General features: G+C 42.7%; 1 protein-coding gene across 1 annotated transcript in view; it reads left to right on the plus strand.

Moving 5' to 3' along the window:
- Positions 1-16,067, plus strand: part of ITGA9 (integrin subunit alpha 9) — a 362,863-nt gene that overhangs the window by 309,458 nt on the left and 37,338 nt on the right. Inside the window, exon 24 of the mRNA XM_061127757.1 lies at positions 14,013-14,138. Within this exon, the coding sequence (XP_060983740.1) occupies positions 14,013-14,138 (126 nt within the window). The remainder of the gene's footprint in view (positions 1-14,012; positions 14,139-16,067) is intronic.

Raw genomic sequence — 16,067 nt, forward strand, 5'->3', positions numbered from 1 at the left:
GTCATTAATAATGATAATAATAAACTTTTATTAAGAGCTTACTATAGATGAGAAACTATACCAGATACTACCTGGACAAATTCTTTTAATCTTCATGATAATTTGGTGAGGAAACAGAGGCACAAACGAAAGGATAGCCTAGGTCACAGAGTTAATAAATGATTAGGTTGATGTCTGCTCTTAACCACTAGATTGTATAGCTGCTAAAGGCTCGTAATACCATTTTGTCTGGATATGTAGCTGCCCAGCAGCCATAGCATTACCTGGAAGTTAGAAGTGTAGAGAGACAGACTGTCATGCACCACCCAGACTTTCTGAATTAGAATCTGTGTTTTATTAAACACAGTGATTCCTTTGCATGTTAATATTTGAGATGCCATGATCTAAAGCATGTTACTTAACTCTTTCCGAGCTTCCCTTTCCTCATCTATAAAATGGTGATGACAGTCCTTGCCACAAAAGGGTGTTGTGGGGATTTTTAAGTCCACACTTCCATTCATTCAGCAGCTGCTTTGCATGCACCCTATGGCAAGCACTATTACTATGAGGAACAAAACAGACAAAAAATAATAATTTCCAGCCCTCATGTAGCTTACATTCTGGAGAAAAATAAAGGGGTGAGAGTGGGGAAATTTGTGGTTTTAAATAGAGTGTTCAGGGCAGGTCTTGCTGAGACCTTCATGGTGGCAGCAGGAGGGGGTGGAGGGTTGTTGGGGGTGGTGGGAACCCAAGCTGTTGCAGGAGTTTGTGAGGTGATCTTTGCTCATAAGGTCTTACCAAAGTCTGTGTTTCCTGATAATTCTCTTACCTTGATTTTAGTGCTAGTTGGTTTCTCTCCTTTAAAATACCAGTCCCCCTGGTGCACTGGGATGACCCAGAGGGATGGGATGGGGAGGGAGGTTGGAGGGGGATTCAGGATGGGGAACACATGTACACCCATGGAGGATTCAAGTCAATGTATGGCAAAACCAATACAATATTGTAAAGTTAAAATGAGTAAATAAATAAATTAAAAATAAATTAATTAATTAAATAAAATACCAGCTCCCATGGTGCCCCTGCATGGTGGTGTCCAAACTAGACATCAAGAGTCTGTGTGTGTCCTTGTTAGCACTCACTCTGGGGGAGATCTCTGCCCCAAAGTGAATCACTTCTCTGGCCACAGCAGTTGACAGTAACACTGAGTTTTGAAGCTGGCTGGTTGTTAATACACATTTTGCACGAGAAAAGTCCTAGGTTTTATGATTTAGTTATGCTTGGAGTGTATTTGGAACAAGAAATCTCCCTGTAGCAGGCTTGCTAGAGGCCAAGACGTAACTTGTACATAAGCCAGGCCTGGTACTTTAAAGCAACCCAGCAAATAACCCAAAGCAAAATTGAACAACTCACTTTTTTTTTTTCCCAGTGTCTACTATTTTCCCCCTTGGTGAACCCTTGCTTCTCTTTTTTTGAATATTTTTATTGAAGCAGAATTGATTTATAATATCATGTAAGTTTCAGATGCTCAGCCAGGGATTCAATCATGTGTATATATTCTTTTTCAGATTCTTTTCCCTTATAGGTTATCACAGAATATTGAGTTATTACAGTAGGTCTTTGATGATTATCTGTTTTATACATAGTAATGTGTATATGTGTGTGTATATGTTCATCCCACCCTTCTAATCTATCCCTCCCCCACCCCCCTTTCCCCTTTGGTAATCATCAGTTTGTCTCTGGAAACACATGCTTCTTTTTTCCCCCTCCTTTACTCTCAGTTTCTTCTGTAGGAATTCAAGGACTCACCCAAAACCAAATTAGTTAACTGTTAGTAATACAGCTTATGTTATGTGATAAGAAGATAAGAGAGGGAAGCGGGGGTGGAAAGAAGAAACCCTTTCCAGCAGAAGCAGATGGATTTCCAGCCCTGAAATGGGTTTGGGGGGAGATTATATGATCCACCCCTCTGCCTTTGAACAGAATACAATCGAGATCTCTCTCCAGAACTGTGTTTCAGCAAGTTCTCCTGGTTTAGGCAGTCTGATGTCCCTTGAATCCCATGTTTTATGACTATCTTCAATTCATCATGCTCTAATTGCCCCATGTTTTCTAACCTAAAATGGAAAACAGTTGCCTGGTTCCCTCTGTGGAGAAGTTGAGCTGTTTCTTAGTCATTCTTCCCACTTCTCTTCCCGAAAAAGTTCACAGTTCCTTCAGTTCTCTTTTTCCCATTCTAAGCCATTCTCTTTGTTCTCTTCATATCCCCAAATAAATAAAAATTCAAAACTGAGTCCCAAGTACTATACATCTTTATCCAGCCTCTCCTTATCACAAATGATTATTTCTCTGGTAGGGATGACCTGGTTTACCGTTTGAAAATGTATTTCTATTCCTAATAATTTCCCTTACAGCTCCCCAAGACAACCTGAGGTTCTCTATAAAAAGATCAACAAGCAGATCTTAGTGGCCAAAACCATGAGGTCCAAAACCCTGCATGACCTTCCACTCACCTCTCCAGGCTATGTTCTACAACCTCCTGTGCCCCCAGCCTCAACCCTGACCCTGTCTTCCAGCCACTCTGGACCATGAAGGCTGCTGACCCACCCACCATGCACTTCTCTGGGCTCCATGACCTTGCTAATGCTTCTCCCTTCCCTCTGGCTGTGGGAAGCCCGCTCATTCCTCAAGAGCCAGTTCACACATCCTCTCTTCCATCAAGCCCTCCCAGATACCTTCCTAGATTGTCTTGCCTCAGGACCTTTGTACCTGCCTCTGCTGAGAACACTCTCCCCCCAAATCTTCGCATGGCTAGTTGCTTCTCATAATATAGATCTGAGCCAAAGTTCACCTTTTGGGGAAGGTCTCCCCTGACTACTTCAGCTAAAGTTGCAAACCTGTCAGCCTTCTGTCCCGTTTCCCTGTGTGTTAGTTTCTTCATAGCACTCACCACTGTCTGAAATTGCAGTTTTTGCTTGTCTCTCTTCTTCCACAAGATTAAAAACACTGTTAAAGTAAAAGTCACAGCCACCTTGTATTCTGTGCATCCCCAGCCCATAGCGTGACTGCTCCCACTCTGTTAGTATCACCATCACATCTCTCAGTGTTAGGACAGGGTGTGTGTCCTTAGACACCTGCACACCCTGCTGCACATCTGACAAGCACCTCATGCTCTCCAGGAACTCAGAAAATGTGCACTGAACTAGAATCTCTGGGTAGAGATGTTTTGACTGTTTCCCTTCACCCACAACAGAAGTTGCTTTAATTTCCATGTGGGGAAAAAGTAAAAATGGAAAACTTTGAAATAAGGGGCTGAATCACTTATCAAAAATGAAGGCTTCTAAGAGCAAACTTAAACTCCACAATTTTCGGGCTGGAGATATTATGAAAACATTCTCTGCCTCTGTTTCTCTTGCTCTGTCTCTCTCTCCCTCTCTCTGTTTCTCTCTCTCTCTCTAACACACACATACACACACACACATACACATACACACACACACACACACACACATACACATAAGTCCTCTGATTTCGACGATGGCCTCAAACCACTTTCTTTTTCCTTTTTTCTGCACATATCTGAACATGAGCTGAATAATCAGGTCCTGAAATGAGTCAGGGTTAGGTTGGCTTTTAATTTTTTCTTTTAACAGAAACCAAAAGAGAGGGGATGGCTGATGGAATTCTGGAGTAAGAATTACGTTCCTGGGCTCTTGGGTCAATTTTAGTCTTGGCTACAGGGAGAAAGCGTGTGTGTTTTTGGGCACAGCTTACACTCAACCCGCAATCTCTGAAAGGTAGGGAAGAGCGGCAGCCTGGTACGCATGCATGTTGCCGAGGCTGCCTTTTAGCCCTTGTGGACAGAGGGAGTGAGTCAGGGCAGCTGGCCCGGCTTCCAGCTGACTGAGGACCCTGCAGTTATCAGAGGTTGCAGGGTTTGGGTGCAGGGCTTCTGAGACATCTGGAAGCATTAACACTTCATGGTAGCATGTGCGTGATGATACTGAGGTGCCTGTGTTCTCTGGTCTTCAAAACAAATCAGCCTTAAAAGTTGGTGGTTATGCAGTTTACTTTCCTTCTTCTTTTTTTCATTCCTCAAAAGCAACATAGCCCTGTCACTGCAGGCGTGGTGGGTTGTTAGCAAAGTTGATAACAGGAAATCTCACTGAGGATAAACAGAGCACATCAGTCATTGCCCAGAAACACATGGTTCTCATTGAACCTGCCGAGGACTAATTGAGTGTGCATCAGAGGCACGGAAACAGGAAAACTCATTTCTGATAGACCCACCAGGTATGTTCTGACCACAGGGAACTTCCTCAACATCGTTAGACACTGAGAAGTCATTATCTCCCCAGCTGTCAGGGTGCAAACTCCATTTACTTCTCCTAAACATGTGCCAAAATGCGTATTTCAGGCCTTTCATGAAGTCTTGAAGCTTTAGATTCAATGAATGACATCTAGGTTTCTCTTTTTATGGCTTTTGTGTGTACTCCCTCAGAAAGGCCGCGTAAGAGGTTAGACAGGTGTTTATACATGAAATATAGCATCCAGAAAATGATTATTATTTACCTTTTGGTAAAAGAGCAATAACAAAGTTATATGTCTAATAAATGGAGAGATAACTCAGTGAATCCATAGGTGTGCTGCTTTATCCTTTAACATAAGATAGGTATGAGCTTTGTTCTTTACCATAAAATCAGTCCAAGAACTACAACCGGAGTTTAAGTAAGCCAGTACAATTCCAGGGACTATGTTATGTCCCATATGGAGGCTACTGACTCATTTATTATCCAAATCAACAGACCATTCTGCTTCCAAAATGTTTCATTATCTGTGGAAGGAAAATATTTTTGGCATGCACATCAAGTGCTCAGATAGCATACTTAAGTTTTTTGCTAAAGAGAATCTGACCACATCTGGAAATTCTTTGGTGTCACTGCTTCTCTGAAACTACATGCCATCTGCATCACTTTAACTAGAGTAAAAGGCCATCCCGAAGCTTTGAAATGGGCCTCATGGGGGGTGAAGGGGGACTTGTCTTTCTCTGATTAAATGTAAATGAACCCTGTTTTACAGGGCAGTCTTAGTGGTGGCCTGCACTCTTGACTTTTCAGCATGTTGGCCTGTGACACCAGGGGAAATCTGTGCAGGGGATGGTGAAAAATACCATTGTTTTTGCCAAACCCTAGAACTGGTGGGGAAAAAAATCATTGCCTTTTATTGTAAGAAGTGATATATTTTATGAAATAATGGCAGATTCATACAGAGGTCAGAATTATACAACAGAACATGCTCTTTCTTTCCTCTGGAATGTTGGTTTTGAGGCTTTGCCTCTTTATTTTCTGTTTTAGTTTTGGCCTCAGTAACATGCTGACCTTTCAGATCAAATACCACTTTTCACAGTGGCCTTAAGGGACAGGGGAGGGGGTTGGGGAGGCAAGTCTTTTATTTAGAAGATAATTTTCAACTGGAAAGAGAGAAGACATCTGGAGTTGACGTTACGATCTTTCCAGGTTTTTTAGAGTCACTTCCTTTCCCTTTCTAGAAATTATTAATAAAAGGCACTAGGTCATTGTTACATTTCTTGCTCCTTCTGTTCCAACTCTTCAGGTTTGTCAACGGGCTATTATTTATGGGTGGCTGTTCTGTGTTATCATTTACCCATTTCATTTTTAAACCAGAACATAGCTCTTCACTTGAGTGGGTCTAGCAGGGCCTGTCCAAAGCTAGAACCTCATATTAACTTACCTTGTACTGTTGTGGTCATCAAAGTACTTTTCTTTTTCATCTATTTGTAGGAACACATTGGAGTCTCTAGCTACCCACAGAGGTAAATATCAGAAAATCATAACTGGCCAAACTGATAAGCAAGGGGACCCTTTCACAAAGCAAAAGAATGCATAATTCTTGAGAAAGGCCTACCAAAGGATGCCTTTGACAACTCCTACCTTTAAATGATGTGTGCACACACACACACAACAATTGTGTTCCCAATCTTTCAAATATATTAGTAACATAGAACTGGGCATAGCCATTATAAGGAACTACACAAGATGGTTATCACTGTTTTTTTGTTCTTGTTTTAAATAGTCATTGCAGTTTGAGACATCAGAGTGAATAAATGGAGATTTTGAGCGCCTACCCCTGCTAGGTTATTCTGGGTCTACATTATACAGCCTTGAAAGGCAATACATAAAAGTATTTGTCTTAGGATTTATTATTAAATTGTTGTCATCATTCACTGTTCTTTGGTGAATATCAAGACACTCAATAGGAAATCATAGCAATGTGATTAACATAAGGGATAATATTAAGGGCACTTTCAGACTATAGAAAACTATCATAGTTTACATTTTGCTGAATGGAAGTGTAGCTTTTATTTATCTTTCTAGTAGTAAACATCTTAGATTGGCTAAATTAACCAATTGGTATCATTTCTGAATCCTTTTATGAGGACTATTTTTATTTCAAACATTGAAATAATGTTTCAATTTAAAATTTATATTACCAAAGCTATTGTGGCCAGTGTTCAGCCTCCTATGACAGAGAAGGGACTTGTTATCTTCTGATATCTTTGTTCCAAGAGTAGGCAGTAGGTAATTGAATTAGCAAAGTAGGCATTCAAAACATTCTCTGGGTTTTTAAGCTCAAGGGTCGTGTGAATTTAGAAGAGCAGGTGGTAAGTCAGGGTGTGGGTCATGTTTACCCAGTTGCCATCAGCTGTGATCGGTGTCACATGATATGGAAAACCAGCCCTGGGATGTAGCAGAGAACAGAAAGTCAATGATTAACAGATAAATGTGCATTAACATGAAACACATGTTATTTTAAAAAATGAACCTATGCCTCCCTTTAATCCAAGTCATTTCAACAAACATAGTTTCTAGACCAGACTTCACCTGAGACCCACATTGGTGAAGACATGGCTCCTGGGAAGAACTGTTGCCACTGAATTTATTCCTCTATTAATTTAAACTTCCGTTTCTCTTCTCTTTCCGTTGTACTGTGTCCGGGGTAGTGGGGAGGGCATCAAGCCGGAGACACTTTGGTGACCCTTCCCTTGCCTAGAACCCAGTCATTTGGAATGTGGTTAAGGAATGAGGCTGATGCCAGTTGAAAGAGGAAATCCATGCATTAGCCTGCTAAAAATATACCAATAATACCACATATCTGAGATAAAAAATGGTGCCTCAATTTTGAGACATGTTACTCTACCTTCTGGATCACTCCCTGCCTCTGTGACTTGCCTGCAAGGCCTTCCTTTGTGTCCACGCCCACCTCTCCTGCCTCACTTCTGGTCACTACTCCAGAGCGCCATTCATCCAGTGCTTGACCATGTTGAACTCCCCGGCTCTCTAGACCCAAGCCTCCTGTTTATATCTCCATGCCTTTGCACCTGCGGTTCCCCTCTCCCCTGTCCCCGTTACTCTAGAAGTGTCTTTACCCTCTAAAATCTACCTGCAGGGCCACCTTCTCTGAATCAGGAGCGCAGTTCATGACAGGGGCCAACTTGCTGGTTGAAAAAGAAGTGTGTGGGCAAGATCGACAGTCACAATAGGAGCTCTGCTCTGAGGGAAAGATAAACTATGATATAGTGGGACAGAGGGTGTGCAGTCTGGATGCAAGGAAGGTGAAGCTGGAGAGGGAGCATCCTGGTGGAGACTTTGGTCCATGGCCATACCACCCTGAAAGTGCCCAATCTCGCCTGGTAGGGACTTTGGAGATGGTGCTCCTTCCACAGTCAGAGCTGATAGGCATATGACAGGTTCCTTAACCTCTCTGGGCCTCAGTTTTCTCATCTGTAAATAAAATAGAGTGAAACTTAAGGAGACCAGATGGCCCAGTTTACCTGGTACATCCCTGATACAGGTCTTTCTTGCTGTTTTGTCTGGTTGACTCCCCCACTTCATTCTCAAAAACTATCCCTGTTTAGACAATGAATCATATGGTCACCTACTGGTAATAGCACCCTCTGTGAGTGGGTGTTACAAGGATTAAATCTATCCCATAGCTTTGTTTCCCTGGTGGCTAAGATGGTAAAGAATCCACCTGCGGTGCGGGAGACCTGGGTTCAATCCCTGGGTTGGGAAGATCCCCTGGAGAAGGGAACGGCTACCCACTCCAGTATTATGGCCTGGAGAATTCCATGGACTGTATGGTCCATGGCGTTGCAAAGAGTCAGACACAACTGAGCAACTTTCAGTTTCATAACTATAGACTAGCACCCAATGTTAGCTAGTATTATTCCCATTTATACCTGAACTCAGCATGGAGAAGGGGCCTTAAGCAGCTAAAATCAGTTTCCAAGGTGATGTGCCTGGAGCAGGAAGACTTCGAAAACAGGTTGGAGGGCTTCCCTGTCCCTCCAGGCCCAGGGAAAGGGACTCTGTTAAGGAGGTGTGTTCTGGGCACCTGAGAGAGACCTGTGTCCTCTCTCTCACTCCAAGTCAGCCACCTACTGTCAGTACCTTGTACAGACCGCTCTTTTGAGGCTACAACATGGACACACCCTGTTTCTTCCAGCCCTTTTATCAGATCACCACACTCTAGGGAGTCTAGATGTCCTTTTCCACCTGGTGACAGATAATGGTAACATTCAACACAGAGAGTTAATTCCCTTTTCCAGTATTTTACCCATGAGTCAGGCCTAATTCATAGTTCAAACCCAGTATCTTGAATGAGGTTTTGCCCGGCTACCTAGAGTACCCTGAGGATACTTCATCCTTGGACAAGCCTGCGCCCTTGGAGGCTTCTGACCACAAAGGTTCCCCTGACTGAGGCTGACGGAAACTCTGCCACTAAATGATGTCCACGTTCTCTTGGACTCCCCACAGTTTCCCAAATCATAACCAGTGCTTGGTTTCAACTTGCACAATGTTTTCTTTCGGGTTAGGACCAGGGGAGAGGTGGAGGCCAAATGGCAACAGCAAACCCTCAATAGCTGCCTTGGCCAAATTCCGCCTTGACACAGTGTCCCACGTCCTCTTGTCCTTTTTTCTGTGTTTGGTAAAGTTCTTTTATTCACATTTCAGTAGATATGGCCTCTTTCAGCTCCCTGAGGACATGAGCGGCTGTGTCATGAGAAGTGTTTGGAGTCAGATAGTCTGGAAAATAGATGAGAAGTGGGTGGGCAGGGCTGAGCAGGGGTCGATGGCTGCAGAGTCCTCGGTCAGCCACAGAACGGAAGCCATTGGAAAATGAGTGCCATGGTTCTTGGATTGTCTGCAAAAAGAAAACCTTGCTTCCCCTTGATGACTTGACCACCGGAGAGAGTGGTTAGAACCCAGTTGTGGGGGCTGGGTGCTGAGTAATTGCTTATCTGTGTAGCAGGAGACTAGATGACTCCACGTGCTGATGAAAAGGCAGGAGAATCCTCAAGGGACAGAATTAACAACTGGGGACAACCTTAGTGACCATGTAGATCAGCAGCAGCAGCAGACCAACATCCTAATTTCACACATGAGGAAACTAAGGTCCTGGAGACCTGAACTGCCTCAGCTGTTAGGAGGTAAAACCCAGGACCATTTGTGCCAGAGCATTCCTTCACTGGGTGCTACTTGCTGCCACCAACCAATCAGGTGACCTTGGACGAGTCACGGACCTCAGGACCTCTGGTTCCTTATCTGTCAGCCAAGGCCACGGGACCACATGATCTTGGAGCTGCCTTCCAGAAACAACATTCCAGGATGTTCTGTTCCCCTTCCAGCCTGAGACAGCACGGAGTGGACTGGCCCCCCAGCCAGCAGGCACTTTATCTCCCTTGGAGCAGAAGTGGGTCAGATGGAGGACTCTCTTATTTCTGGGCTTGTAGGTTCATGGTTCCTTCCCTTTGACCTGGGTAAGAACAGGAAGGGATGGCTTCCCTCCACCTCCATCTCCACCCCTAATCCCTCTGTGACCCCCACCCCAGCCCCACCCTCAGCCTCTGGATCTAAGAGGCAGGAAAGTTTGCGAGAAGGTCTCTGGAGATGAATGACCTGTGCTCCAGCCCAGCTCTGCTGCCTGCCCTCTGAGAGACATGGCCTCCCCTTGCCTGTCAACTTCCTCATCTGTAAAATGCTAACTAACTGCACTCACCTCGCAGGGGTGTGCAGTAAGGGCTGCACAAGTGTCGAGTGCTGTTAGTCTGTCACATCTGTTCTATCCATGCACATGGAACAGTCTCTCACCCTCATGACTCTAGCCAGGGCCTGAGTTGCTCGTTTTAGCTGAGGGAGTGTCTACAAGCTGATTAGCTGGCCTGAACCAGACCTGTGCAGCACGGAGCAACCTTTATCCTCCTTTGAGAGAGACTACCCTGAACCTCCCCCAAAATTGTCATTTTCCCCAGTTGACGTGATTCCCATGTAACCACAGTCAGAGCACGACTGGCTTGAGATTTTCATTCACCACGGACTCAGCTTCTGCTTCCCTTCCCCAGATTCCCCTGGGGCAGATCAGATATCCTGTCAGATCACATCACATCCCCATCATCACCCTTTTCACAGGCCCCTGAGACTCCAGGGGGACAGAGGAAGGTAGAGCTCTGAGCTGTGTCTCTGCCCTACTCTTGGAGCCAAAGTTGGTCCTCCATATCTGGCTGTGATTCCCCGCCCCTTGCCCCACGGTGCTGGTGTCCTGTGGGGATGACGGTGAATCTGTCTGAGTTGGGGCTCTACTCCACCACTTCCCCCCCACCCCCCCACCCCTGGCCTAGAAACCTGAATCATCCACTGTGGAGCCAGGAGGAACTCTGCCCCAACCCTGATTTTAATTAGGAACGGGTGCATCCTGCAAGACTCAGGGTTCCGTCCCTCTCAATCCAGATTAAATGTGTTTTGAGGAGCCCGGCCTGAAGAAACGTGAATGCCACAGGGCTATAGAAGGATGGTCCCTCCAACAGCCTTTTAGCAAACGGTCGTCAAAGACAAACAGGAAAATGGGGACCCACATGCTTCCGAGTGAAATATGATTGGAATTAACATGAGCACACATTCAAGTTCTCAAATGGTCAGTGAACAAAATTTTTTCCATCTGTGAGGTGCTGTGTATACCCAAAAAGAGAGCAACCCCCAAAGAACACAGTCCCCCACTTTTCCAAAGAGGTAAATTTAGCAAAGTTTTTTGGCCAATTTAACAGGAATCAGAACTGTGATTGCCTTTGAGGTGGGGGATGGGAATTGACTGGAAAAGAGTCAGGGAATCTTTCTGGAGTAATGGATGTTCTGTCCCTTCCCTGGGATGGTGGTTATATGCGTGACTTAATTTGTCAAAATTCATCAAACTATACCCTTAGAATCTGTGCATTTTTAGGGAATGTAAATTTTACCTTAATTTTTTAAAAAAGTTATAAATGTAAATACCTACTTGTAATACTTAACCTAATCAGGTATTATACACTGTAAATTATCAAAGAATACTAGATTAATTTATATTGCTCTTTTGATTCACACATTTCACAAAATGATTTCATGCAGATGTACATCTTCTGAGATCAATGGATTGCATTATTAAAGCCACTGTTTAAGTTGACAGTATTCCAAAGCATATCATCTTCAATTCATCTAATTTATTTGAAATGCAGAACATTTTGAATTCGTGTTTGATGCTGAAATGGTATTGCTAGACACAAAGACTCATTTGCATAATGTTACAACAGTTATTTTTCTCATTTGTCTTGGAAGTGATTATTCACATTTCTCACAAAAAGTAAGCAACTAATGTTTTGCTTTCTAAAAATGAACTTTAAAATATTTATCACAACTTAAAAAAGTTGCACCCCAAAATAATCACCACGTCTATGTTAAATCTCATTGCCTCCTTCCCATTAATTGCCTCTAGTGACCTCAAACGAGAAGGCAATGGCACCCCACTCCAATACTCTTGTCTGGAAAATCCCATGGATGGAGGAGCCTGGTAGGCTGCAGTCCATGGGGTCGCTAAGAGTCAGACACGACTGAGCGACTTCACTTTCACTTTTCACTTTCATGCATTGGAGAAGGAAATGGCAACCCACTCCAGTGTTCTTGCCTGGAGAATCCCAGGAATGGCGGAACCTGGTGGGCTGCCATCTATGGGGTCGCACAGAGTCGGACACGACTGAAGCGACTTAGCAGCAGCAGCAGTGACCTCAAAGGCATCCAGAACCAACACTGATTAAGACCATTTCAGGCTGGTATATCTTCCCAGATTTCAACTGAGAGAGTATCAAATTACAAGATACTTTTAAAGAGCCCTAAGTCCCTTTAGTTCCCTGGAAGTCCCTGGTTAGGACTTGGAGCTTTCACTGCCCTGGCCCCAGGTTCAATTCTTGGTTGGGAAACTAATATCCCTGCAAGCTGCAGAGCAGGGCCAAAAACAAACAAGCAAAATGCAGTGTATTATAAAGTACGGTAGGTCCCAAAAGTATGAGCAACTTCTAAAGGCAACACTATTCTCTGAGAGTTAACTTGAGGAAATAAACCTTCATCTTATTTATCTTCAGGCATGTATAGTAAAGGGCTTGCCCGGTAAGTCAGCTAGTAAAGAATCCGCCTACAATGCAGGAGATCCCGATTCAATTCCTGGGCCAGCAAGATCCACTGGAGAAGGGATAGGCTACCCACTCCAGTATTCTTGGGCTTCCTTGGTGGCTCAACTGGTAAAGAATCCGCCTGCAATGCAGGAAACCTGGGTTTGATCCCTGGGTTGGGAAGATCCCCTGGAGAAGGGAAAGGCTACCAATGTATTATAAAGAACAGTAAGTCCCAAAAGTATGAGAAACTTTTAAAGGTAACACTATTTTCTAAGAGTTAATTTGAGGAAATCAATCTTCATCTTATTTATCTTTAGGCATATATAGTAAATCCAGGCATACATGTTCAAAGATAAAATAGAGCTTTATTTAGCACATTTGGAGATTTTATAGTTCTTTGTCCATATATTAGTACTGTTAGCTGAAGTTAGAAGTTTCCATGTAAAAAATTTAAACCTTACCACAAATGAGAAGCTGAAGCATTCTTGAATCAATGTAAACACACTATATTTTACTCAAAGTCATTAAAGATAGGAGAGTGTAGTTTAAATAGATGATTCTGGCTAAAATCAATTGTAAACATTATCCTAAATTATGAATTACTATTAATTTTGTGACTTGACCTTAAGTCATGTCAAGGCTTCAACTACAAACAACTTGATATGATAATATATAAAGGAGGCGTCTTTTTTTTTTTTTTCAGTATTTCCCCAGTTTAGGCACCAAAAATAGTGTTGTTCTTAAAGAAACCAACATGGAAGACTGTACTATTGTTTTGATTTGTTTTTAACATTGCTGTTGGTCAGCATTGTTTTTCCACTAGCCTTTCAAAAGCTGTCAGAAGCAAAATCAGGTAATTAAACAAGAGCTCCTTGGGCATATAAGCTCCTGTATGACTCAATGCAGTGGTTGCCCAATTTTTATTTTATTTTTTTGGTAGCAGAATCCTGGTTTTAAATGTCATTGTAGGTGGTTGATGCTCTAGTTGGAATAGGGATGGGGGCCCATAGCAGTCCTGTTTGGTGCCCCTTCTCCTCTCTAGGAAATCCACTAAGGAGTTTCATAGCATCCTGTGGGTCCCATGGAGCAGTTTGAAAACCTCTGGCCATGGACCATGCCTGAAGGCTGGAACTCAGAAGATCTAGGTTCAACGAGTTCTGGTCTGTGTGATTGTCGGCAAATGACTTAACCTGAGTCTCATTTTCCATATCCAAACGAACATGAATGCTCATCTCAGAGTTGCTCTAAGGCTGTTTTTAAAGTTCCTTAAGTCTTACTGTTTCCTAGTCACATCTCACTCGTGTGTTCTGTGCCTTTGCATCTCAATTATTTCATGACTCAGCATCCACTTGTCTTTATTATTTGGCCTCATTGATACTACTATGTCTGCCTTTCAGATTTTCTGCCATTACTGTCTCCTAGAGGATGGACCAGGGTGACAGTTGGCTTTGGGCTCTACCGTGACCACCTCTGAAGGGATTCCAGGCTCACAATCTTTTCTTGGGATGGACCACTCATCCAGACTTCTTTTCATTTTCAGGTGGGCCAAGAGAAGGGAAACTGTTCTTTGCAGAAAAACCCAACCCCCTGCATCATCCCTCAAGAACAAGAAAATATCTTCCATACAATATTTGCATTTTTCACAAAGTCGGGAAGAAAAGTCTTGGTAAGAATTTGCTTATTCGTTGGGTTCACATGGGTGGTCCTCACTAGGAAAGCAAGTCTGAGATGAGAAGCCAGTTTTCTATTTGGCATTTATTGTTTCTCAAATCTGGTTTGAATCAATTGGCTTAGAAAGTCACAAGGACTATAGTCAACTCCTATTTTTTCAGCCTGAGGTTTCTATCAAAGTGTTAAATTTACATTTCAGATTCCATTGGCTGGCAAGGGGAAAACCTTTGCAACCCACCAAGTACAAAGTTATACATTTCTCCCAGTAGTATGAGTCTAATCAAGAGTGATGGTTCTCATCCAGCCACTTTATATACCACTGTTGGTCAGTATATACTAAAGCTAAACATATCTATGACCTAGCAGTTCCACTCCCAGGTATGTCCCAAAGAGAAGTGAGTACCTGTATCCCCCAAAGACGTGGACTAGAATGTTCACAGTAATTGAGGAATGATCCAAATACCCATCAACAGGAGAAAGTGTAAACAGTTACAGTGTACCCATATACTGGATTATTACGAGCAATAAAAACTGCTACACCAACAACATGAATAAATCTCACAGATACAATATTGAGTGGAAGAAGCTAGAGATAAAAGAACGCAGATGGTGTTTCACTTACATGAGGTTCAGAAACAGCAACTTTGTCAATGGCAGTGGACGTCAGGACAGCAGTTAATTTTGGAGGAATATTGATAGGAGCATGAGGGAATCTGCTTAGGTGCAGGACATGTTCTTCATCTTGATCTGTTATGAATGTGAGTAAAAACATATCAAGATGGATCCTTAGGATTTATTCTGTTTACTATATGTAAGCTATACCTCAACTTTTTAAAAGTGAAGGTGTTAAACATGGAATCAGATGCTTTTCCAAAACCTCCTTTCTCTACATCTTTGGTTACATCTCTTCAGTTCCTTATTACAGCAATGGCACATCTCACTAACGTTTCCCTCCTCTTTTTTTTGGTGGTAGAATTAGTAGGACTGGTTGCCATTTGGAAGTTTGGGATATTTTTACTTACATAATGCTGATGATCATCTATTATTTAACAGCCCTTAGAACTGTTAGATGTATTGATATCTAGTAGTTTGACAAATGCAGCTCTGTATCTGACTGAAATTTTTACCCCATATGTGAAATATCATGAACGTATATTCACACATTTTGGATCCTATAACACAAAGGAATTCCTCCTTTGTAACTTAAATTTGGAATTTAGGTTTCTAGCTGTAATTCATGTGTTTTCTTGGTTAAACATGTTTTTCTTTACTCCTGCGGTTTCTTGAATCTTGTGACTTTGTAGCCCTCCAGTCTGCCCAATCTGAAAAATGGGTATAAAATTGCATTTGTCACTTCCAGGCAAAAACTGCATAATCTAGGAAATACACCCTGTGTTCAAAACTCATAAGAGGAATGTTCCCGAAATATTAAATGTGTCTCTTTAAAAACAAAACAAAGAAGTTGTAGTCCATATATACAATGGAATATTACTTAGCCATAAAAAGGAGTGAATTTGAGTCAGTTGTGAGAAGGAGGAACCTAGAGCCTGTTATACAGAATGAAGTAAGTCAGAAAGAGAAAAATAAATATCATATATTAATGCATATATTTGAAATCTGATGGTACTGATGAACCTATTTGCAGGGCAGAAATAGAGATGCAGACATAGAGAACAGACTGTGCACACAGCAGGGGAAGGAGACAGTGGGACAGAGAGTTGCATTGACGTATATATACACTACCGTGTGTAAAATAGATGGCTAGTGGGAAGCTGCTGTATAGTGCAAGAAGCTCAGCTCTGTGTTCTGTGACGGCCTAAGGGGCGTGATGGGGAGGGTGGGAGGGACACCCAAAAGGGAGGGTATCTATGTATACACATAGCTGATACACACTGTTGTACAGAAACCATCATAACATCGTAAA

This window comes from Dama dama, chromosome 24, assembly GCF_033118175.1.
Source record: "Dama dama isolate Ldn47 chromosome 24, ASM3311817v1, whole genome shotgun sequence".
In the NCBI taxonomy this organism is placed as follows: domain Eukaryota; kingdom Metazoa; phylum Chordata; class Mammalia; order Artiodactyla; family Cervidae; genus Dama; species Dama dama.